We start from the raw sequence: 23910 nt of genomic DNA, 5'->3' as shown, positions 1-23910 counted from the left end.
ATAAAATATTGATATCTGTAATACGGATTTGCTTGAAGTTTATTTTCGTGTAATTAATTCTAAATTTAAATATATTTGTTGCTCGATAACAAACTGATTTGTAAACTGGGAGGCTATTTTCTAAATCTAAATGACTTATCCCGAAATAAATGCCGCGGTAAAGCCAAATTACCAATTTCTACATTAGTAAGATAAACTATTTTATAACCTATCTTGCACAATAAGTGAATGCAGCGCACTGTACGCGGGGATATCAATAAATTATACATAAGTGTACACGTTGTGTGTAATGACAAGCCAAGTATTAGATTAGCTTATACCAGCTGTACTTGTTACAATTATTTAGTAAATGGCGCCTGGGTCTGTGTCATTCATTGTTGTATTTCATTAATGATAATAATAGGTATTAGGATGTTACATTTTATAGAAATATCAAAATAAAGTCGCTTATAACTTTAATTCTGTCATTTGAATAGTATTTTGTGAATTGTAATGTGTTTTTATGCCGTTTTCGTACGTACACGTACATATATTTCACAAATTTTTGTTTATTTATATATTTATTATCATCATTATTATCTTACATCTTGTTAGATGTTAACCTGTAATGTTTTACAGGTTATGACGTTAAAATGAACTTAGCGCAGTCTGTAGCAAGTTTAATTAAAATTTAATTTAATAATATAAATGAAAATAAATATCTATAATGAATTGTTGTGGAAGATAGAGAGGAGAGAAGCTATGCCCAGTGCTGGGAGATGAACCAATGTAGTTTTGGAATAAAAATGCAATCAAAATTTACATTATTTGTTTAATGAACAATTAAACCTTTTATAGATATGCAGCGTCCAAATTCAGATTAATCTTGCTTAATTATGATTGTTGCCTAACCGAAAACGTATCAATAATTTGCCTGTTTAGTTTGTCATTGTGTGAAGTTGTGAATTATAAGATAACACCTCGGTGGTAAATAACAAGAAGTGTATCTAATTGCAATAAATTGAGACGAGTCGCGATGGCCAATTGGGCGATTGAGCTCCATTTGGAGGGAAGGTCGACATATTGACTGTGAAAAAAAATATAATTTTGAAATTTCATATTGATTTATCATATACTTTATAACTTGAAATTGAGAAATTTTGTTTCGAGACATTATTTTACTTGAGAAATTTAAGTAATAACTATTTCTTTAATTAAAATTAAGTGTTGCTCATGTTTGCTGTGCCCTTGGCGTCTCTTGGACTATATTCAATCTATGTAACATCTACAGACTTGTGATTCGCAATAAATTTGAATCTGAATCTTTCAAACCAGTTCGGCTCCTTTCTAAAACCGATACTCAAATATAGTTTTTTTTTTTTTTCTATTTAAAAACTTCCGTCGTATTCCTCATTGAGCGGAATGATACACACTCAACGGCCTTTTTGGTAATATTAACAATTATTTTTAAAATATTTGGCTATGCTTTCACAACCGGCTACCTGCCTGGCGTCAACTGTCTTTGGCGATACTATTGTTTCCTATCAGCTGTTAAGGCATGTGGTCCTTATTCGCCTCGTTTGTCTTCCACGGAAAGGTTTGGAGTGGCCCTATTCTAAGGCGGGACCACACGCGACAGGCAAGCAAGCAAATACACTAACTTTAGTATATAATCCCAGTTTCGCAGTGGTGGCGACGGGTTGCGCGTCGTGCCCGAAGCTGACCTGCCTGGCCCCGGGCTGTGGCGCCTCCTTCTGCTACCACTGCAAGGCGGCCTGGCATCCCACGCAGACGTGCGACGCCGCGCGACGCAGCCGCCAGCCGCCGCCCAGGGCGCCGCAGCCGCAACACTCCGATATAGACCACGGTAAGCGAGATTGTGATCTGTGTCGCTAGTAATAAGGTTGAGAGTGGCCTGTCCTTCTACCGTTGGGCAAAATTCGAAAAGCACGCTAGGTCCCGGTTGTATTTGCAGCCGTTAAAACAACCGAAAGGTCATCAATTCATCCGTAAGGAAGGCTAGTGCCTCAGCAATGGGCACGTTTAATGGCTGTTGATTGATGATACCATGACCATGTGAACCTCAAACAGTTGTGTTCTCCCCATAGCCGCCGGGATCTATAAACAATGGTATCGCACGATCTCCATTGCAATGTAGCGGCTAGTCACACATTGCTTTTGTTTTAAACAATGACCTAATACTAAAAAATAAACAAACCAATTTCAATAAACTTAGAAAAGTGACTTAATTTCAATGTATATTCCACCAATTTTTGGGACTATGATTATTTTGATGTGCGAAATTTTTAGCCACAATTCGAAATATCAACTTAGATATATATCCTGGTCCAGTCAGTTGGTGATAGAGTGAATGCCATTTCTGATTTGCCATTTCATACCTCTGATTTTGGATCAAAGGTAACCAATCGTTCAAGTTTCGTTTCAATAATTTTTGATAATGATCTATCTTTATTTTTATTATTCCACTTTTTAAGTGTATAAAATGTTTGACTCGTGTGAGTCAAACATTTTATACACTAAATTTTTTTTTCTGCTTGGATTGTTATATATATAATGATGATAATTTATATATTATTATAACTTACATCTATCTCTACAGGATAATCCTAACTAATACGATAAATGCAACATGCTATCTTCCAAAATCACATCAGAATAAATGAACGTCAGTTATATTATAAATCTTTGGTTATCAACATGCTAATTGTTACTATGCACAGCAAAGAGTAAATGAAGCCACTTCTGTGAATTTATTATGATAAATTGTATTGATTTGTGCAGGAGACGTGAAGCCGTGCCCGCGCTGCTCCGTGCTGATAGTGAAGGTGGAGGACGGCTCCTGCAACCACATGGTGTGCTGCGTGTGCGGCGCTGAGTTCTGCTGGCTCTGCATGAAGGAGGTCTCGGATCTGCACTACCTCAGGTTGGTGGTAGTGCCTGATTGCTTTTCGCTCAGTATTTTTCTAATGTCTTCCCAAAAAGGCCGACGAAAACCTGACTAATAGACGCCTGTCTTCAAAAGAGAAAAAAATATCTGACCTTGCCCTTCAAATGTTGCATTTTCTGAACCTTACTGATAGAGTTATTATTATGAATAGTCTCAGAAAAAAGATTGAAAAAAGTGGACCAATGAGTACCTATATTGACCCGTGAAATAGGGGATTTCAAGCTTTGGAACTGATTGTTCTGAATGGGTGCTAGAGGACAATTTACTGTTTAATTTACGTTTGATATTTCTATAGAGTTTCATGCCTAATAAAGCAAGCCTACCTCCAGCAAGAATGTTATCAATTTTTAAATGAGTGTCATCGATAGTCGTGTCCACCCGGCCTGTATGTCACGTAACTCGTCTTCAATTTCCCATTTTTCTGAAATGGTATCTACGTTTATGCTCTGAATCAATCTACTCAATGCACTGAAATACGTACGCAAAGTGAGAAGATCGTCGAGTTCTCCGCTGGGCTGAATTGCCTTCTCCGCTGTACCCGGTTGTACTGCCGGCTCTTTCTTGCTAAATGCTAAAATGCGACTACGAAATGCCTGATAAGATTCGTAATTTGCCTGATAGGAACCTCCTGTTAAATATTGAGCAGCTTCCTCTGGATATTTTAATAGAAGTACGTTGTTCTTAGAAAACTCGTCCCAAAGATTATCTAAAATTTCTAATTTTCCTGATAAATACTCAGCAGTCATCCTCGACACAGAGTCCTTGTTGAAATTGAGCTTATTGATCTTGGCGACGATTTCCGCTTGACGGACAACGACATCAGATACCACCTTTGAGTCCATGATGAAGAATAAAATTAAGTGGTTGGAAAGATCTTACTTGACTTTGTAAGTGTGACCTGACTGAATATCAAGTCACTGTCACTATAAATCCCGTCAATATAATGTATGTAGGTAGTTATGGTAACAAAGTCATATAAATTGTCTCCGGGTCCGCTGCGCCACGTTTTAAACAGAACATTGTTCAAAAACATAAAAAGGGGCGTGGCCGAACGTAATTTATCATTGTAAAACACGTTCGGTCATATTTATATTTTTTAACAATGTTCCGTCCAAGACATGTCGCAGCGGACTCGGAGACAATTAGTAGTTCGTGCTATGAGAACTCTGAAATGAACGAAACATGTCGTCGCAGCCCGAGCGGCTGCACGTTCTGGGGCAAGAAGCCGTGGTCGCGCAAGAAGAAGCTGCTGTGGCAGCTGGGCACGCTGGCGGGGGCGCCGCTGGGCATCGCCGTGGTGGCGGGCGTGGCGCTGCCGGCGCTGCTGGTGGGGCTGCCGCTGTGGGCCGGGCGCCGCGCGCACCGCCGCCTGCGCCGCGCGCGCCCCGCCAAGCGCCGCGCCGCCGTCGCCGCCGCCACCGCCGCTGCGGTGTGTCTCCTCTTTCTCTATCACTTACTTGTGCCCGCCTTCGTTTTCCATGGGAAAATATATTTTTCCGAGATAAAAGGTACTCTGTCCTTCTCCATACTTTAAAAAATCAAAAAGATCGGTTGAGTAGATAGAGCGTGAGAAGGTAACAAACTTGTTTTCGCATTTATAATATTACTTAGGATTAAAATTGATTCATTACTTAGTTACCAAACAGCGAAAGAAAAATCTGTATTAGTTATAAAAATGGAAAAAAATATCTTCTTTCCCAACTAGTTAATAAACGGCGAAAGATAAATCTTCCCCTGTAACGTAAATTTAGTTATCAAAATGGACAAAGACGAATGGTATTGTGTACGTGAGAATCTATTTTTTATTTTATTTCACCTACTTCCGCTTGCCTTATACTCGAAATCAACAATCCAATAGCATACTCTTGACAAAAAATGAGGACTGTCACATTTTTGACGTAAAATACTGAATTATGTGGCAACAATTTTGTATGGCTAATTTTTATTTCCACATTGATTTCAAGCTCAATTTGTTATATCTCCTCCACAGCTGATCGTGTCCCCGCTGGTGGCGGGGCTGGCGGTGGGCATCGGCGTGCCCATCCTGCTGTTCTACGTGTACGGAGTGGTGCCGGTGTCGCTGTGCCGCGCGGGCGGCTGCGGCGCCGCGCCCGCGGGCTCCGCCGCCGCCGCGCACTTCGACGACGACCGCGCGGACGCCGACGCCGGCTCCAGGAGGCTCGAGCCCAGCATAGGTGGGTCTTGGAGTGGAGATATCTTTATTATTCCATTTTTAATTTTAATGTATTTTTAGTATGCGTTGATTTTAGGTTATGTTATTCATTAAAAGAAAGTGAGCAAAATGCGTCATTTTAATTGAAATAACTATTTCAGCATAATGTGTGTTCAGTTGAATTTAATTTTGAGTCTTAAAAAATGAGTGAGTTGTTTCATTCACATAACAGTCAGTTTAATCGTGATCTAATATATAGAGTTGCGTTTGTTTCCAAACTCCAAAGTCATTATAGTATATTTGTTGTGTGTTAGGCGACGCGTCGCTGTCGGCGGGGTCGGGGCAGGCGGGTGAGGCGCGCGCGGCGTCGCTGGCGGCGCTGGCGGGGTCGCTGGGCGCGCCCGAGGCGCAGCGACTGGAGGTGACGGCGGACGTGGCGCACAGCGACACCGCTAGCGCCGCCAGCGCCGCCAGCGCCGCCAGCTGGCCGGACGAGGCGCCCTCGTCGTCGCGCAGCGCGCGCCTGCGCAGTCTGTTCCTGTACGGGGCGCCCGCGCCGCCCGCGGCCCCGGACCTCGAGGCCGGCCCGCCCGCCTCCTAACGAATACGCCGCTCCAGCACATCGGTCTTGTCGAATACCGTCGTCCCTCGATATGTGAAGATATCGAACGGAAAGCGTGGGATCCCGTCGCGGTTCCGTGCGAGTGTGCCGTGCCGTGCCAACCGCTCGAACTCGAAGGCAGCTCAGAGTAGATGCTTCGCTTTCAGAGCGTTACTCTATCCGATATTTGTGATACTTTGAATAATAATTACTATTAATGATCTAAATTATTTAATTTTTCACGTTTGTAGGCAAAAGTAATGTAAGCTATAAGTAATGTTACGTGAATCATATAAAGTGTAAACTACGATTAAAATGTGATTATAATATTAAAATATGTCTTGTTTTATTATTGTCTTGTGAATACAATAAGTATTTGGTACTTTAGACCACCAAACACTAAATTATAAAACAGTTAACGAATTTAATGATTGGACTTGAGGTGTGTAATTAAAAAAGGGAGTTGACATTTTCATCAAGTATTTATTACGACCTCCATATAATAATTTTAATAGGCCCAACATCTGCTTAGTGAATCTAGACAAACAACGAATAATTCGGTCTTATTACGAATACAATGAATAGCCGTGTTCATACACTACAGATACAGACATGCTTCCACACCGAACAAACTCTGTTATATATACGTTTTGTTTATTTCGCTAACGATTTTTCGAATAAATATGATCGGTTCCCATACAATCACTTATCGTATTTACAAAAAATTAAATAAACATAATTAAAAATATTAAAGAGAAATAATATCAAATGGAATGTACATAATAAATATTTTGTTAAAAACCAATGCACGGTTAGCACAATAAAAATTGCACTTAATAATTTACATAATAAAACAAAAAGGTAATTCACATATAAAACTACAATATTTAATTGCTTAGACATTAAATACATGAATTATTTACAGTTTCACGCCATTGATTAAACAATATTGTCATTTGCTTGCACAATAATTATGTACAAGTAGGTCGATTCATGTCGCGTAACAAACAAGGCGGTGATGAGTATGCGATGCAACCTAGCACGCGTGAAAAATATTCGCGCCATTCTAAAAAAAAATTACCTCGAAAAAAATATTTTTGTTTTTATTGGCGAAGCTCGCTAGGGCAACAAACTGCCAAAAATTACATCTTAATTAAGGCCTGTTTACGGTAGCGACACCACAACTTGTTCTGCAACTCAGTGTCGCAGACGTGGAACCATCAAACAGTCGTCACTGATCGTATAGTATCTGATGTCTTCGTGTGTCCTGAGCTTCATACACTTCCCCCTTTCCGTCCCTTTTCTCTTTCCATATCAATGTCTAAACTAAATACATGTTTTTGTCCTGACGAATATTAGCGCAACTGGCTAGACTTTTATCACATTTTGCTTACCCAAGTTACCTACATAAATAAAAACAAGGAGGGACTATGGATTTTTTAAAGTAATTTTTACCATAGCTCCTTGTATGTTTTTTTTTATTTACAACGAAATAAGTATAATCTAAATAAATATTTTTATTTTATATTTGGCTTAGTTCATTTAGAATTATTAATTTTAAAACATGGACAAATCGCTTTTAAGCTGTTTCATTAGTTATCATTATGAAATTAGTTTCTACAACTACACTTTTTTTGGGCTTAAGATTATTTAAATCTAAATAGGTATAATTTACGTTGATTAAACAAGAACATCTATAGAAATACATGAATTAAATATAATGAAAGGATTTTTTAAGCTCTCACGCGTTGTTCGATAGACAACCCAAAAATTTATAGACGACTTTGAATATTATATTACGTTGTCGTTAGCTTTTTGAGTATAAATAACATTCCAAATTCACTTTTCTTGTTACTGTTTAAAATAAATAAGTTAATTGTTATGCTGTATTGCAATTTTATTTTTAAATGCCAAATAAATGCTAATATTACCACTTTGCCACCAAATGGCGAATCAATTAATACAATCCAGCTCCCCAATCGCGTTAATAACGTCAGCCGTAAGTTGCGGTTTTTTTTATTCAGTTTCGATTACAATTTTATCTCCGAAAACTTGTAGTTGTGACAAGAATAACGTTTTTCACAACGATAATGTTTGTTTATGGTTCAGTTTTGATCCAAGAATCTGTTAAATTATTTTCGCGATACCCGAACTATAAAAAATAGTGGAACGATCGAAGCGATGCGAAAATTATTAGCGCGATTAGGACGCAGGTCACAGCCAATACATATTATGGTGAATGGGTGAACTACCACATTTTTATCTAAACACGCACATCGATGAAAACTTTATTAAATTATGATTTCATTTGGTTAAAATTTAAAAGTCCAAAACAAATAAACCATCGTTAATCGCATAATTTTTTCGTGTTTTGATCATGAATGAAATACCTGAATGAAATACTTACAAATATGTTCTATGGGAATGGGGTTAATATAAGGGAGAATCTTATAGTAATTCAAAAACATGAATGAATATTCTTAATGATTAATATCTATAACTTCTAATAACTGTATTATATAAAACGACAGTCAACATGTTACATTACTTATTTCAATAAATTTATTAGAATTAATTTAATTCTAGCTAGTGTATTAAATTATATCAATTCCACCAAGAGAATAGGAGCCTAAACTCGGCGATTCCAAAAACTACGATCAATAGAAGATGAAACAAAAATACAGTTACAAATCGCGCCACGACATTTGGGCCTTGGTTTATCTATGTTTTGCCTGCGCAATAGCAAAATAGTAGGCCCTAATTATTTGGCGCGCATTATTCTAATTTACGGAGTCGCAAGCGATAGTACAGAGGTTACGAAAGAAAAAAAAAACAGCTCCTAAACAGAATTTAGGCCTTACTTTAAAAATATCAATACAGTTGGACATCAGTCTGTTCGCTGACCACACACAGAACATTAGCCAAGGGCATAGCCAGGCTTGTATATATGGAGGAGAGGTATCAAACAAAGCAAATCATAGATTATATTGTTTTTTCTAAAAAAAACTATGCTGCCCTTGTCGTTGTAAGTGACAATAAGTCGTTAGAATTGTGTAAGAAATTATGTAAAAACATTTTAGAGATCACATTCCGTGTTGTTAGATTATTATAAGAAGCGTCACCAAGTTCGCCCCGCTATGGCACAAAAGTAATCAATATAGTTGGAAGTCGTACGTGGTGGAGCCGTCCCGCCAGGTGGGCTCGTCCGCGACCTTCGCGCGGCACAGCGGGCACGTGTGCTCGCGGTCGAGCCACGCGCTGATGCAGAGCTCGCAGAAGATGTGGCTGCAGCCGAGTCGCACCGGCGTGCTGTAGTCGTCGTGGCAGATCGGGCACGACTCGCCCGCTGACAACAACTGTTCTCCAGTCGGCTTTGTGCCCAGATTCTGTAGGTATTTTTTTTTTCTTTACTAGCAGTCTGGTAAACTATAATTATATATAAGATGAAAACCGTGCAAAAACCGTCCAGTAGTTTTTGAGTTTATCAGACAAATATACAGGGGAACTTCTTTTCATAACTAGTTGTCCGGAGCTCTAACCGCGGTAGCCTATGATTGAAATATTGAAGATAATCTCCTTGAAAAACTTTAGTAAATGTGATTTATAATAAAAATATGCAATGTCAGCACTGTTTCTTAAATTCAAAAATACTTGAAATTAATGCAAGTTAATGTGACATTGGATGTCAACACATAAATATACTTATGAATAATTAGTATCTAGAATACCTAAACTCAGTTTTTTCTTACAAATAAACGATCTTACCTCTGTCTTATGTCTTTCTATGATTTTACAATAATACCTAAATAAAATAAACTTTTTAGGAAGTTACTTTCATGGTTGTAAATGTTTTATGTTCCATATTTGATTTATTTATTACAATAAGTACTGTGAAAATTGTCCACATAATAATAGTTCTCATAAGAAAAAACAGAATGTATAGACAGAAAAAACTTACAACACTCTGCAACAAAGTCCAAGTGGCATTTTTAAATAGCCTGAGCTTCATGAGCACCTCGACGATCTTGGCAATCACATACACGGATGTGAGGAACATGCCCACCATTTTTTCTGAGCCTTCGTAGGACTGCATCAGGAAGAATATCCACGGCTGTATGGTCAGCAGAGAACGGTACAATTGGGATATAGCCTCCACAAATAGGTAAACTTTACCCTGAAACATTAAGAAGTTAGCATGTTAGTCTCTCTCTCATTATCCCTCGGCTGTGACGCCCCGAAAAGGAAACCCAGTGTTCAGCGACGGACAAAGATAAATGACAAAATAGCCTTTGCCCATCAGTGTGAGATATAAAAAAATAAATTCTAAAAACCAATAACAACTATGAATTATGATAATCAATACCAACCCTTTTCTGAAAAGGTAGCAAGATAGCAGGCATCATTGTGACCACGATTTTGACATCGACCGTGATGATTTTGACAATCAAATCGGTCAGCACAACCAGCCAGAGGAGCTCCCACACATTTATGGACTCCCGGTACCCCGGAAACATCACAACATTGGGCAGTAGTTTGTCATGACCAAATAAGAAATGGACGATGATTATACAGCTGCCTGTGAAGACCAGCTCGCTGAATAATGCCAGTATACTCCTGTTCATCTGCTTTCCATGTTCTCTGTAATTAGGATGATTATTATGTGAGTACACAATTTCTCACATCCGAATGTGTTCCCAATTACAAACTCAGTTTTGATGCCTCGAAAACCTGAGTCTGAAAGCTGTGATTTTATTATTGTTATAATGGTTTTGTCAGAGTGGAGGATACAAATACAAAATAGCTTTAATGAGTCATGTTAATACATTAAAACTATTAGTGTAACAATAGGAGCTTAACTAAAACAGAAGCACCAGCTGGTATAGCTAGCAGGATAAAAAGTACAGTACTTTCTATTTATTTGTAATATTTTACCTGTATACAAAAATGTAATATGTTGTATTTTTTATGATTTCAAATGGTTGAACATTCTCACTCACTCACATCAAAACTTTCTCATTTATGATATTAGTAGATTTAATTAACTTACTTATACAAATCTATTTTGATTATTATACTGTGAGAGTTTATATTTATGAATTATAATACCAAATTAAATCAAAACAAAAAATAGTAAAGATGCTTACCTTCTAACAAGACTGTTTGCATGTATGAATGTACAGAACAGTACAATAAATGTGAACAGTCCCTCCCTACTGTCATACATGAATTTTATGAAAAGTATAAGATAGAATGGAGCGTATCGAATCAGTAGATTTAGTGTCGCTCTAACATCTACCACCTGCAATAACATGAACACAAATATCTACATATAAATAACCACCTTTTATTCCACATCTTTAAAAATTTATTAATTAGTATTTTTTGATGTCTATTAGCAGTTGAGTTAAAGTTGTATTAATAAATTTTTCAAAAAAGCATCCTAAATACAATGTTTTGTTGTGTTGGCCCACCTGTTGTGTCCCGTCATCACTCTGACTGTCATTGTCAGCGTTGTCATGGATATTATTATTATTGGCTGGATTCACTGACACATTGATCTCTGGATGTTCCTGGTCCTGATCTGCGGAGTCATGTGAAACACTACGACCGTGACCCAAAGATGGGGTTCTCTGAGGTGTACCTCTCTCAGTAACTATGAAAGTTTGAGATGAAGGACCTAAGTTCACATGAGCAATTGAACTCTGAGGTCGCTGAATACTACCTTCTCCAATTTGATGAGTCCCGGGCGCGTTTCGTGGTAACCATGTTGGCAGAGAAAGTCGTGCATTATTGCCCTTCAAATAATTAGGTATCTTAATTATTTTAAATACTGAGACAAGCACTATTAAATAACAAAAGGAGCATTATTAATCGTTGTTACAAAAGATAAGAATACCTACTTATTATTCATCAGTGTAATAACAAGATATATTGTGTCATAATAAGAATTGCAATAAAATAATTGGCAAACTTACCATCCGCGCATGTTCAACAAAAGGTCTAATTTCCCTAAAAACACTATTCAACCGGTCTCCAAGACCGAGATTGTTTCTGTTTGTTGGAGGTACTGTCCTCGGAACGGAGTCCAATCTGTGCAGGGGGTTGGAACGTGGGGTACCCTCGGCTGGAGCCTCGTTCTCTATCTCTAAGTTAACTTGATTCTGTTGAGACATTACTATACACTGAAAATAAAACAAAAAAGAGGAAAAAACTACACTCTTAATATTGCAAATCCATCACTATATTTTAAAAACATTTAGGAATACAGAAAACGAACCGAAGGTCAAAATATTTTTTGACAGTTGACTTGCTTGACAGTTCGACCTGACAATTTCTATTCCACTCAAGTTTTCGTTCAGAAAATTGAGCTGTTGTAGGCAATGTTTGGAGCATGGAATTTGTAGGTACTTCGTACGAAGTACGTACTAAATCCAGGGTTTACAGCGAAAATTTCGTTCATAAACAGGAGAAAATGTTTTGAAATTACCACAGTCCAAAGAGAATATAATCAGAAATCACATTAACTCGCCATTATTCTTCTTCTTTATGTAGGTATTAATGTTGGCCGTCACCTCCCTAAATTTTCTAGACCTAGTCTGAATAATTGTAACTACAATTACCATGGTTTTAGTAAGTACTTCGTACAACTATATCCATGACAATTATTAATTAATATACATTTAAAATACATGTTATTAACAGGATCGTAATTTTAGAAACTCGCCCAATAAAATACAAACCCAGCAAAACGTTTGCACTAGTTACCTAGTTAATCTAGTAATAGATAAATTAAGGCGAGTTAGTTTTTGAAATTTACGTTGATATAAATATAGCGAGGGTAGTTATTTAATGAGAGGAGCTCTGATAAATTAAAAGGTGACTATCAATCTATCCGAATAAATAGTTATTAATCTAAATGTATAGGTAAATGAGAAATTCGTCCGATTTTCAGTCTACCACTGACTGAAAATCGAGGTTCGTTCGAGTCGAAGTTCATTGTGCCTTTACACGATAATCCTAACTAATATTATAAATGCGAAAGTAAGTTTGTTTGTTACCTTTTCACGCTTTATCTGCTTAACCAATCTTATTGAAATGTTGCATTCCCATAGTCTGAAGTAGGGAGAAGGACATGCGTATTTTTTGTCCCGAAATTTCCCGAAGCTTCGGAGCGCAGCTAGTAGTAATATTTAAGCAGCGTTTCAAACAATATTTGAAACGGTTTTAATAATTTTTGGACTGATAAATGAGCTAAAAAAGGCATAAATTTATTATACAGAAGTCTAGATTTTTTGTTAAGGTAAAAAACACAACAAGAAGTACAATGTTCATATTTTAATTTCCATTTAAATAATAGTCAATAGACCGCAATGAATTTCTAGCCTTTTGATACGATGAGCAAATATTACCTACTGTAGGTACAATACAACACGGTGAAATATACGTAAGTAAATTCAGTCTTTATTTAGGCTTCACACCACCGCCCCAAGGCGACCCACGAATCCAATCGTTGCCAAAAAGGATGAATATTATAATAACACATTGCTAAATGTAATTGGTGCTTAAAATATTCACAAATAAATAAAACTACAAACGCAACTGGACTGCTTTTTTCGAAAACGACGATGTCATCGTTAAAGTACTGTTGATTTGTTTTCAGCTCGCTCTTGGCATTTAAGAGATTGCGCTTTTGTAGTAGTTCACGCGCACCTCACCCCTCCGTATCGGGTCGTAACGCAAGCACTCCTTGCATGTGAAGATCTCGTACTGCTTCTAGAAGGCGTCTCTCTGCTCTGGGTTCTCCTAATGCGACATCAACACTGCCAGCACAAAGTAGCAAGGCTCTCAATGCGGCTCTGGGCCAGTCGGGCCTTAGACCTCGCCGCACTGCAGCGCCAGCCGCTGACGCACCCAGTCTCGCGCATTCAGCTTCTAAACGATCTCCGTATTCTTCTATCAAAGCATCACCGACGGACCGCCTCATTTCAGGCGTAAGAGACGAGAGCAACAACAGTGCTACGTCATCCATTGGCCTACCGAGCGATACCATTTGCCAATCTAAAGCTATACATTCGCTGACACCTTCTTTCTCTCTAAACAATAAGTTTCCGCTCCAAAAGTCGGCGTGGGCTAGTGGAGCGGGCTCGGCAGGTCGTAGGAGAGTTCCGAGCAAGGACGGCGCTCTCGAAACTAAGTCGGATACGGCAGCAGCTTCTTCACAGCAGTCTGTGCGGCCTCGTAAGAACGACTCGAGCTGTGGAAGACCTCGTCGCACTAGGCGGAGATAGCCGGCTGCTGCTCGCTCGCAGGGAAACAGAAAATCGAATCTCTGGTCCAAAGGGCCTTCTCTTTCGCGAAGGGCTAGAGAAAGGGCGTGGAGCCGTGCGGCTGCGTGGAGCGCAGACCTTGCTCGTTCTTCTGTGAGACCTTCAGCAAAATCTGCAGATTCGAAACCTACAGCTGTTACGTCTTCCAGGACTAATTCGCTATCTCCTCCAATTTCATCTGTGAAAAGAAAAAAGGCAAATATTTATACAGGAAAAGGCACATGTCGTGTTTTCAGTTTCAGTTAACCTATGTACCTCTTAATCTAACAACATTACGTCTAGTTACTACAACCGAAGTTTTGTTTGAGAATTAAAAATAAGTATCTGTTTCAGTTGGTCGGAGTGGAAATGCAGACATTTTCGCATGTCAGTTAATATTTATATGAATAAACGTTTTTTAAATTCAGGAACTTATATCTATTCTCGGAAAAATCGGAACAGCTGCATAGCATACTTCTCAAAAACAGGTCACGGTATGTAGTGCAGAAAAATAGGGCAATGAACGGCGACGTCCGACGTCATAAGGTGAAAAGTCAAGTTGAAACAAAACCGAGCATGACTGCGTTGTGGCATCGCGTTTTATATTATCATACAAGAGATATAATATGTCAGTGGACTTTCACATACTATTCGTGTCTCGTCGATTTCGATTCTCGAACAATTAACCCTTGTCTAGATTCCTGTATTTAATTAAGGTGAATGATGCCTCATTCTTTATTTCGGAATTTTTATTTCAAAATTGCTATGTGAAATCTGTAGGAGCTTCATTTCACTCTAAACTTATCATATACAGTGTGCTCTAATGAAAGTTCTTAAATTCCACAGTTTTCTGCAGCACGTATCTTTCTTGGGATTAAGTAGGTGTCAATTGAATTATACCCATAAAGAAAACATACCTGGTAATCTTGCCTTCACGTACCGAGGCACCGGCAAACCCATTCCAGGCCCCAGGGCTTCTTCAGCCAGCCTGTTCAGCACCGGAGCTAATTCTGTATAAAACAGTATCTCTCGTGTGTCGAATTGGGCCTCCGCCACAAACAGCCGCCCAAATGGGTCGCGGGGAGGCAGCTTCACCACCAGGGGCAGAGCCCTACGCTCGCCCGCGCTCTCGTAGCGCACTGTGACGGCCAGGACCCTGCTTAGGGCGCCGGCGACCCCTGCACGAGACTCCACTCGAACCTACAAAAATGTATTGTTTGCCTGTGTGGAAATTGCATTCGTTAATCTTAATTTAGCGATCCTACTGAAATAATAGAGACAAAGATTTAAAAAATAGAAGTCTTGAATCACACGTCTCCGAATGATGGAACTAAATCAATTTATAAAGTTATCTAATGTGCCCTATGGATGCATGTTTATGTTTACGAAACCTAATCAGTCTTAAGAGTTGCATCTTAGATATAGGTATACATACCTACACACATTCATAGATCTTTATCTCTATCTAGGCATAGTCAAGTCAATACAAAATCAAAATCAGAAAACCTCATTGGCGTTAGCCACGCCCGCTCCAAACAGCAGCTCTCGCGCCCACTCCTCCGTCAGCGCCGCATCTACGTCGGCCTCCGGCCCCTGCTCACATTCAGAGTCCTCACTGCCACTGCTCGGAGCCTCCGAGACCGCCGCACTGTCTGCCTCTTCCCCCTGCATGATCACAACTAAATCTCACTAATTTATAATTCTCTCATTCCCGCCGATTTTAATGAATCACGGTTTCCGTCATTTTTATTGCACAGAAAGAATGCAAGTGATTAGCGTAGCGCGGCCCGGCCCCCGCCAAGCCGCGCATGCGTGCCACTATCTCAATTATTCATCGGGAATTCGAGACTCCCGTGACGTATCCCCTTCTACATTCTATAGTAGATATTATGTTGTGTAGCTATACTGGTAGTGTTATTCACCTAGAATTCGGTAAAGATTTATAAAACGTTATTTGCTATATTTTTGTGTTAGATTATAGAAATTAATTTTGAACAGTCATGGAGCACATATTTGACAGCGACTCGACTACTAGAAGAGAAGGTACCTAGTCAAGAGACCTACCTTCTCTAGTAGACCGTGGTATCGTCTCTCTCTTAGCAGTTGGATCAAGGTCAGATTACAGAGTAGGTATGTAATATATTTTGGTCAGATCATGGAATAGAAAAAACTGTTCCCGACCTGCATCCCGAAGACTGTGCGAAGTGGGGAAGAAAAAGAAGGAAACAGAAATCTATAGGAAATACTAAAACCAGTATTCATTTCCGATATTTGGGATCCAGGGTCCACTTTTCTATCATGAAGTTATAGGTAAGAGACTCCAAAGAACTTTTTGATCTCAAGAACTCTCGTCGGCGGTGGCTAAGCTGTTGATGCACTATTGGCATTACAAATAATTGTGTTGAAATAGATATCAGTGATGAGTGAATGTATTACCCTTCCTTTGCAGTCAGGTAAAAATTTAAGAAAAAAGTAAAAACAATACACAATGACTGACTGACAAAATGTGACAATGACGTGCGTGCAGAATATAGCATTTTTTTTTCATTTCACACATCACATCACTCACACGGATGGACGGTTATCTATCATATTATATGCGTATGCGGACGGTTCTGTAAAGCGAGCGGTCGTTTTGTTTTCTTCAATGCCTGGGGAGCTTTCTTTTTGATTGTAAAAACCTGATTTTACTTAAAGAAATAGAGAATGAACCAAAAATCCAAATGCAATAATGGGCAAGGAAAAGTCTAAAAAGCGACGGCGGAGTTCTAGCAACAATGATTCTAGCTCCAGTAGTAGTTCAGATTCTTCCCGGGAAAAGAAAAAACTCCGCAAGTTGAAGAAGAAATTGAAAAAAGAACAGAAGAAAACTGAGAAGGTGTTGAAGAAAAAACTGAAGGAGGAACGGAAAAAGTTGAAAAAGAAACATAGAAGTAAGAGTTCCAGTCTAAGCCGCGATGAACACAAGAAGCTAGAAGACGCACCGGCTGATATACCTATAGGCATGTACATACAGCTCATTATTTACTTTTTGCATTTGCTAGTAAGTACCATGAAACAAAATGAAAGTGTCCTATTGTTCTTAATTCTCTTACAAAAGTAGTGTGAAAATACACAGAAGACAGATGCGTGCGCCACCATCTCCCGTTCCCCAACATCTAGTCCGTTGCACAATGGATTCATTGAAAATGAAATAAGCCTGCCCCATTTCGTGATATCTATGCAAAACATCAACAATCATTGCAGTTTTAATATGAAAGCTTTAATTTAGGTTTAAATTTTAAAACTAAACATTTCAGAACTAATGGAAAAATCCAAAGCCATGGCACCAATGACCAAAGAAGAATGGGAGCAAAAACAGAGTGTTGTCCGGAGGGTTTTGGATGAGGACACTGGACGATACAGGTTATCCTATCTTTCTTACTCGTTGTATTTATACTATGCAATCATTGGCTTGCTTTGAAAAACTTATTTTTGCTGCTGTTTCTTCTTCATAGTCGTATTCCTCATGGCGTGAGGGTCGTGGTCATTAAGTGGAATTAAACACACATAACAACTTTCTTGGCATTAGTAATGGAGTGGTTTGCCATTGCCTTCTCCATTTCACACACAAGTTAATATAATCAACCAGTGTGCAGATTTCCTCATGATGTTGATTTGATGTCTATTACTGTTGTGTGGATTTCCTAAACATTTGCAGCTGTCTTTGTGTAAAGTACCTAATCCTGCAGAGAATGGAACTTGGAACACACAAGAGAGAGAGAGAGAGAGAGAATGCTAAATGTGATGAGAGTGTGTAAAAGCATGACTGGCTAATCTTAGTATAGTCATGCTGCTTCCATAAATATTATTTAATTTATAATATTCTATGGAAAAGTGCCTGTGAAGGTTTAATTTCCGAATAAATGATTTTAGGTACATCCAAGTGAAATTCATAAAATATTATTATAGGGAAAAGTATATTATATTATCTATTTATATTTAAGTATATATATTGGCTATCTCTCAGTTGCCTCTTGTTTTCAGGTTAATAAAAGGAGATGGAGAAGTTTTAGAAGAGATTGTGTCGCGAGATCGCCACAAGCAGATAAACAAACAAGCCACTAGGGCTGATGGGGAATTCTTCCAAGCCAGCACTATTCATAAATTTTTATAGATAGTAGATATTTATATTGCTGTTATAGCATATTTGCTAATATTTTTTTGCATTTCATAAATTGCTGTAAAGCAAGTTGGGAGGAGCAAATGCATATTTAACATTACAAAGGTAGGCCTACATTATGATTACACATTTGGAAATATTGGTCCCATTGGACTACATAAATGGCAGATACATCCTTTTTTCGGGTTTTTAGGTTTAAAAATATGTTTACTATTCCTTGATTCTTGAATATGCTGAAATAAATAAAACAAAAGAAACTGTTTTATCATTTTAAACTTCCGTAATATTTAGATTTAGTAGATGTTTTAAGTATCATATGGAAATAACATATCTGAAATTTAATAAGTTCTCCTTTTTTCGGGTTTTTAGGTTTAAAAATATGTTTACTATTCCTTGATTCTTGAATATGCTGAAATAAATAAAACAAAAGAAACTGTTTTATCATTTTAAACTTCCGTAATATTTAGAATTAATTTTAGTAGATGTTTTAAGTATCATATGGAAATAACATATCTGAAATTTAATAAGTTCTCAGAAATTGTCGATTTCGGAAGTTGTCTTTTTAGGAAGTTGTCATTGTCACCCTGAGGGGGAAAAACATGATGGGCATTGAGTGAGATGTAATTAATATTGAAATTGAAAATTAAATATGAAAAACCTAACAAATTATGAAATCTCTTGAGAATGAACTTAGAGGGTTGCCGGTGATTTACAAGAGAATAAATAGAAAAATATTGAACTAAGAACTAAAGGAAATATTATTAAAAAAAGATTTTTTATACGTATATTACAATTTATTTATTTTTCTACCTATAAATATTACGTCGTTTATAATTCATCTTTGGCTGGTGTTGATTGTTCCTCCGAAGATACATCGGCCGCAGTGTCAGGACTGCTGGTTCCCTCCAGTTGCTCGTTGACGAGTGAGATGAGGCTCTCCAGAGGTCTCCCACCATGTTCTACTTGGATGATTTTCTTATGTTTGTAAAGGATTAGCGTAGGTAGACTATTTATCTGAAATAAACATTTTGAATTCTTAAGGCCTAATGGAACTAAAACATTGATTCCAGAGTGATGTTTCTCTAGGGAGCCCTCCCGGATATTAGATTGGGAAGACTATTTAATTTGATAAAATTTGGTATGAATATAGAAAAAACAAACATGGCCAACATAACCTAATTTTTCTTAATCAACTTCAAAGGATAAAAAAGAGCCTTCATATGTTAGTATTAGATTGAAGAAATGGATGGAATACGCCACCTACACCAAACGCCAATTACATATGAAATTGGCGTTTGGTGTAGGAGGAACAAAATGTCGAATATTTTTTAATATAATATATTTAATCAACGTAAGAACCATTATTATCTATGCACTTTTGCCATCTCATAGGAAGTTCATTGATCCCTTTACTAAAAAAAACCATTCAGACGGGAATCAATAAAATCTTTGAAGGCGGTTTGGACTGCCCTATCGGAGTTGAATTTTTTCCCTTAGAAGAAGTTATCCAAATTTCGAAAAAAATGGTAATCTGTTGGAGCAAGGTCCAGGGAGAACGGTGGATGTCTTAGACATTCCAATTGAAACTCCTCTAATTTGGTAGCTGTCTGTTGTGCAGTGTGTGGTCTAGCGTCGTGAAGCAGCAGTGGCATGGAGCGATTGACCAGCCTCGGTTGTTTAGCAGCTAGCTTTTCCATCACAGTTTGGAATTGCTGACAATAGACGTCTGCCGTAATCGTCTGGCCAGATTTGAGAAAACAGTAATGAACGAGTCCACCAAACGCTTACAAGGTAACTTTTTTTGGGTCAATTTTCGCTTGGGGCAGGATTTGGCTGGCTGGCCAGGATCCAGCCATTGCGATGAGCGTTTCCGATTATCATAGAGAATCCAGTTTTCATCACAAGTAATGATTTCATTATTGTACCGGTTAAGTAATGTAACGCAGCAGTCGCACGCGTTTGTCGGTTTGCGCGAAACACAAATACATGTGTAAATAGCTGTATAAATTTGAATTTGGAATTCCTAACCAAAGAGGAGAAATTTGTGATTATAGTGGCCAATACAACAAAACGCCAATTTCATATGTAAGGACCTAATATATGTACCTTTTCAGTGTCGCATATAGGTTTGGATCGCACACAGTCGACATCGGCGATGAGCACCCGAGTCTCATTTTGAAATCTCTCGCCGAGCTTCAGCCATAGAGGATTCAACTGCATGCAATGTGCACACCTGACAAATAATGATTATCTTGCCTTAAAAATTAATAGTCAAATAATTTACAAAAAGTATGTATGTTAGATATTTGTTGGGTACCACGAGAAAAACAAAGAGAAGACGCCTTATTGCTATTTATCTAACAAAAGCTGTGTGACGATACGTGGGGCTGAGGCAGACGGAGCGGGGAAGCGGTTCCGCCATGGCTCCGCCCCATTCCGGACAGAAAACGAAATAAGCCCCGCCACTTTAAGTGAGTCTGTGCTGAATTCATTGTAGCTGTGCACAAATAGATCTACACCGGGCCCTTTCTATATTTCGGTCAGTGTCTGGCGCTTACCAGGGAGCAAAATAATTGATAAACACCAAGTCCTTTTCAATAAATGTTTCAAATGTCTCCTCAGAAATCCTGGCAACTGGAAGTGCTTTTTTTTTCTTCATAAACTTTTCCGGGTCGTGATTTTCGGCTAACAACATTTTCTGCACATATGCCTTCAAATCTTCAACATTTTTGTGCTCCATGTTGGCTACACCCATCTGTTAAATATGTGAACCATTAAACTTTATAGCTCGTGCACATAAAAAATGCAAGATTAGTTGCACTGGCGTAAAGATTAAAAAAATTGTAACACCTACTAACAATACTGCAATTTTTTTACAAAAATTACGTTAGGCTGGCTGCCAGGCTTTTATTGTCGTCATAGAGATCTCATTGCATTCGACGCGTAACAAAAAAGCATGTTCGTGCTGTAAACCATTGTGGAGTTCCCCATTGGGAGCCAAACCTGGGTACACCATCAGGTCATGCCGCTAATGCTTCATTGTCATGGAAACTGAAGCGATTTGAGAGATTCGACTGTGTAGGACAAGTAGGTGAAATTTAAGTTGCAGGAATTGATGTAATCAACAATAAAAACAAACAAACAGGTGAAACTAAATAAAAGCTTGTAAAAATAAAAGTCATGGCACTTACAATTCTCCCATTGGCGATCCACAGGAGATGCGGATACTGCTTGATGTCAAAGTTCTTGCAAGTCATGTCATTCTCCATGCAATTCACTTTTCCTATCTGTATGTACTCATTGTGGGAGTACTGCACTGCCAACTCAGCCCATAGGGGGGCTAATTTCTGCGATTTGTTTTAATACATTAAAAAAAAAAAAGGGTGGTTACCAATATCAATGTGTTCCAGTTACTATGCACAATATTATAATCACTACTTAATAAATAGCGATGTACAGTCAACAGCACATCTACCTACCCATATTCATTGAATATTCGCCACTATTACCGCGCCATAGAGGTTCATACAGGGTAACTTGATATGCTGTTGACTGGACTAGCAATAACATAATAAAAAAAATCAATATTGACCTGAGATGCCTGGCACCAAGGCGCATAAAACATGATAAAATGTTGTCCTTTTGACACAAACTTCTCAATGTTCTGATCATTGAGGTGTGCCATGCCACTGTAAATCTTGATTTCATTCTGATCTTTTTTCTTAATTTCCTGAAATAATAAAAATATCATTAAGAGATGTTAACCAGTCATCTACTAAGTCTGAAACAGTTCTGCGAGAATTGCTTCATCTACAAACATTTAGTCAACAGAATTTTTCGACATCGGGCATTTGAATTCATCTACGAATGATTCGCCGACAGAATGGCCCCCTCTATTCTGTCGCCGAATAAATGAAGCAATTGTTGGAGAACCATTTCAGACTCTCTACTAACACTATAGACAGTTTTATCTTTGTGCCATCACACCTCTCCAGAATCTGTATACCTATTGTTCTGGCCTAATGTGCCAATGGTTTGCTCAATATAATTTATGGTTTTAATTTATCTGGAAGGACTAATTTCTGAATAAATGCTTAAACTTTAACATTACAACTCCATAATGTACAAAGGGAGATCAACTATTAAGAGCTTGATTCTAGTTTACAAAACATACCTCTAACTTCAAAGTAAACACATCACTAAGGAACAGGGTCAATGATGGCAGATCCCTCGTTCCCTGGAATTCCACTGGTGTAAATGTGTTTTTGTGGAAATACAGCAAGGTTGGGTAACCTAAAATGCATAATTGGTTTTATACTTTATGGTCCAGAAAAGGGGATTGTGTGTGAAGAGTACTGTGTCCTAATACTAGACTAATTAGAAATGTGAAAGTAATTTGTATGTTAGCACTTCACATTTTATATGCTTAACCAATCCTCTTCAAAATTTTGCATATATGAAGTTTGAAGTATGGAGAAGGATATAGGGCACCTTTCATCTCAGAAAAATTAATGTTCCTGTGGGAAATGTACATGGGCAAAGCTAGTAATAAATCATTTTAAATAGTAAAGTCTGATGTGATCCTATTGTTGTTCAATTGTTTTTATTATCTCCAGGATAGAAGGGTTATATCTAATGAGTTTTTTCATATTATGCTAAAAACACAATAAATAAAGTATTATGATAAAATCTTGATAGATTTTATGTACACATTTCTCTTTGTCAGTGATTTACTGTACGGAAATAAACATAAGAATTAAACATACCTGTAATATCATTATCATTGCATAATTTGGGATGCATTGTACAATCCACTTGGGCAATTGCAAATTTTGAGCCTTTCGAATTCACTAGTTCAGCCAACTCTTGCCATATTGGGTAGAATGATGTACAGTGACTACACCTTGAAATGTTTATGTCCAAATAAATACATTTTTAAACATGACATTTCCTTAAATTAATATCTCGTAAACAAAACACATGCAACTTTACCATGGAGCGTAGAATAATATGAAATTTCCATCCATTTCTTCAATTCGTTGTTTAAAGTTATTAGAGTCATATTCGTAAACTTTATTTTCTTCTGGTGCTACAAAATACGGTAAAAATAGAAAACATATCGGTGCCAATTTGTTCAAGACTTTGTTGCGCATTATTAGAGCTGATTAGGGATTAAAATTACACTGTATTCTTATATTGTTCATATATTTCTTCAGTACATATTTTTTATTATGTAAAATAGTTGATAAATGTAGTATTTCTTGGGTTTCTTTCAATTTTATACTTAATCAAAACAAAATAAAATGCAAATGATTGATTGATTCGTTTCATCGATTGATTGATTCTTTTGACATTTGAGGTAGGTATAGACAAGCCATTAGGTTTTTTTTTTGTGAGTATTTGTTTTTTTTTATACTAGAACAGCTATGTACTCATGGATTTAATAAGTACTTCGACTAATTCCATGCAGCTACTAATTCCATGGTATATTAACTTCATTTTAAAATTTTATATTGACATAGAATTGTTTGGTACTTTACCTATCTATACCTATACGGCCGTTTTATACTAAATGTCCACCAAACGATTATTTATAAAACTTTTTCAAACCCTGTTCATGGCCTTGTTTATAGGAAAATAAAATAAATCTTCTCTATGGACGCCACATTCTTGTCGTTTAGAAATTCTACCACATAAAAATATCTTTTTTTATTCAATTGA

At 37.7% G+C, this 23910-nt stretch overlaps 5 protein-coding genes across 6 annotated transcripts in view; 2 read left to right on the top strand and 3 right to left on the bottom strand.

Moving 5' to 3' along the window:
• LOC128672316 (E3 ubiquitin-protein ligase RNF19B-like) overlaps nt 1-6050 on the top strand; it is a 41595-nt gene extending 35545 nt beyond the window's left edge. Inside the window, exons 5-9 of one of the 2 annotated variants that reach the window (XM_053749378.2) lie at nt 1659-1846; nt 2782-2923; nt 4142-4376; nt 4938-5142; nt 5435-6050. In XM_053749378.2, the coding sequence (XP_053605353.1) occupies nt 1659-1846; nt 2782-2923; nt 4142-4376; nt 4938-5142; nt 5435-5721 (1057 nt within the window). In that variant the 3' untranslated portion in view covers nt 5722-6050. Of the gene's footprint in view, nt 1-1658; nt 1847-2781; nt 2924-4141; nt 4456-4937; nt 5143-5434 lie in introns of both variants that reach the window. The other variant, XM_053749379.2, reaches the window with a different exon arrangement.
• Nucleotides 6051-6184: 134 nt separating this feature from the next.
• LOC128672317 (uncharacterized protein) lies at nt 6185-12038 on the bottom strand. The gene is made up of 7 exons (XM_053749380.2): nt 11999-12038; nt 11697-11903; nt 11193-11516; nt 10866-11020; nt 10089-10359; nt 9680-9895; nt 6185-9107 (listed from the first exon to the last, which is right to left on the bottom strand). Exons 2-7 carry the CDS (start codon nt 11892-11894, stop codon nt 8874-8876), a joined length of 1398 nt encoding a protein of 465 aa, XP_053605355.1. The 5' UTR covers nt 11895-11903; nt 11999-12038; the 3' UTR covers nt 6185-8873.
• A 1003-nt stretch (nt 12039-13041) lies between these two features.
• On the bottom strand, nt 13042-15855 carry LOC128672210 (uncharacterized). Its single transcript, XM_053749191.1, has 3 exons — nt 15534-15855; nt 14945-15227; nt 13042-14226 (listed from the first exon to the last, which is right to left on the bottom strand). The coding sequence occupies exons 1-3, from the start codon at nt 15696-15698 to the stop codon at nt 13433-13435; spliced, it is 1242 nt and encodes a 413-aa protein (XP_053605166.1). The 5' UTR covers nt 15699-15855; the 3' UTR covers nt 13042-13432.
• A 552-nt stretch (nt 15856-16407) lies between these two features.
• LOC128672213 (uncharacterized protein) lies at nt 16408-18592 on the top strand. Its single transcript, XM_053749195.2, has 3 exons — nt 16408-17029; nt 17327-17432; nt 18054-18592. The coding sequence occupies exons 1-3, from the start codon at nt 16759-16761 to the stop codon at nt 18181-18183; spliced, it is 507 nt and encodes a 168-aa protein (XP_053605170.1). The 5' UTR covers nt 16408-16758; the 3' UTR covers nt 18184-18592.
• Nucleotides 18593-18961: 369 nt separating this feature from the next.
• prtp (pretaporter) lies at nt 18962-23549 on the bottom strand. The gene is made up of 8 exons (XM_053749192.1): nt 23182-23549; nt 22956-23092; nt 22364-22482; nt 21782-21919; nt 21381-21536; nt 20748-20944; nt 20296-20422; nt 18962-19203 (listed from the first exon to the last, which is right to left on the bottom strand). Exons 1-8 carry the CDS (start codon nt 23340-23342, stop codon nt 19018-19020), a joined length of 1221 nt encoding a protein of 406 aa, XP_053605167.1. The 5' UTR covers nt 23343-23549; the 3' UTR covers nt 18962-19017.
• Between the last annotated feature and the right edge of the window lie 361 nt (nt 23550-23910).

This window comes from Plodia interpunctella, chromosome 9 (genome assembly GCF_027563975.2).
Source record: "Plodia interpunctella isolate USDA-ARS_2022_Savannah chromosome 9, ilPloInte3.2, whole genome shotgun sequence".
NCBI lineage: Eukaryota > Metazoa > Arthropoda > Insecta > Lepidoptera > Pyralidae > Plodia > Plodia interpunctella.
Note: the sequence above shows the minus strand (reverse complement) of the source record. Positions and strands in the feature narration are given on the sequence as shown.

Bases quoted from the DNA above. Each gene is read 5' to 3' on its own strand.
- LOC128672213 (XM_053749195.2), top strand. From the start codon at position 16,759: ATGGGCAAGGAAAAGTCTAAAAAGCGACGGCGGAGTTCTAGCAACAAT. The intron at 17,030-17,326 runs GCATGTACATAC...TAAACATTTCAG, and splicing joins ACCGGCTGATATACCTATAG to AACTAATGGAAAAATCCAAA. The intron at 17,433-18,053 runs GTTATCCTATCT...TCTTGTTTTCAG, and splicing joins GAGGACACTGGACGATACAG to GTTAATAAAAGGAGATGGAG.
- prtp (XM_053749192.1), bottom strand. From the start codon at position 23,342: ATGCGCAACAAAGTCTTGAACAAATTGGCACCGATATGTTTTCTATTT. The intron at 23,093-23,181 runs GTAAAGTTGCAT...AAACATTTCAAG, and splicing joins ATATTATTCTACGCTCCATG to GTGTAGTCACTGTACATCAT. The intron at 20,423-20,747 runs GTAAGCGCCAGA...ATTATTTGTCAG, and splicing joins ATCAATTATTTTGCTCCCTG to GTGTGCACATTGCATGCAGT.
- LOC128672210 (XM_053749191.1), bottom strand. From the start codon at position 15,698: ATGCAGGGGGAAGAGGCAGACAGTGCGGCGGTCTCGGAGGCTCCGAGC. The intron at 15,228-15,533 runs GTTTTCTGATTT...ACATTTTTGTAG, and splicing joins GCGTGGCTAACGCCAATGAG to GTTCGAGTGGAGTCTCGTGC. The intron at 14,227-14,944 runs GTATGTTTTCTT...TTCTTTTCACAG, and splicing joins CGTGAAGGCAAGATTACCAG to ATGAAATTGGAGGAGATAGC.
- LOC128672317 (XM_053749380.2), bottom strand. From the start codon at position 11,894: ATGTCTCAACAGAATCAAGTTAACTTAGAGATAGAGAACGAGGCTCCA. The intron at 11,021-11,192 runs GTGGGCCAACAC...ATGTTATTGCAG, and splicing joins GTGATGACGGGACACAACAG to GTGGTAGATGTTAGAGCGAC. The intron at 9,108-9,679 runs GTAAGTTTTTTC...AAATACCTACAG, and splicing joins GGACTTTGTTGCAGAGTGTT to AATCTGGGCACAAAGCCGAC.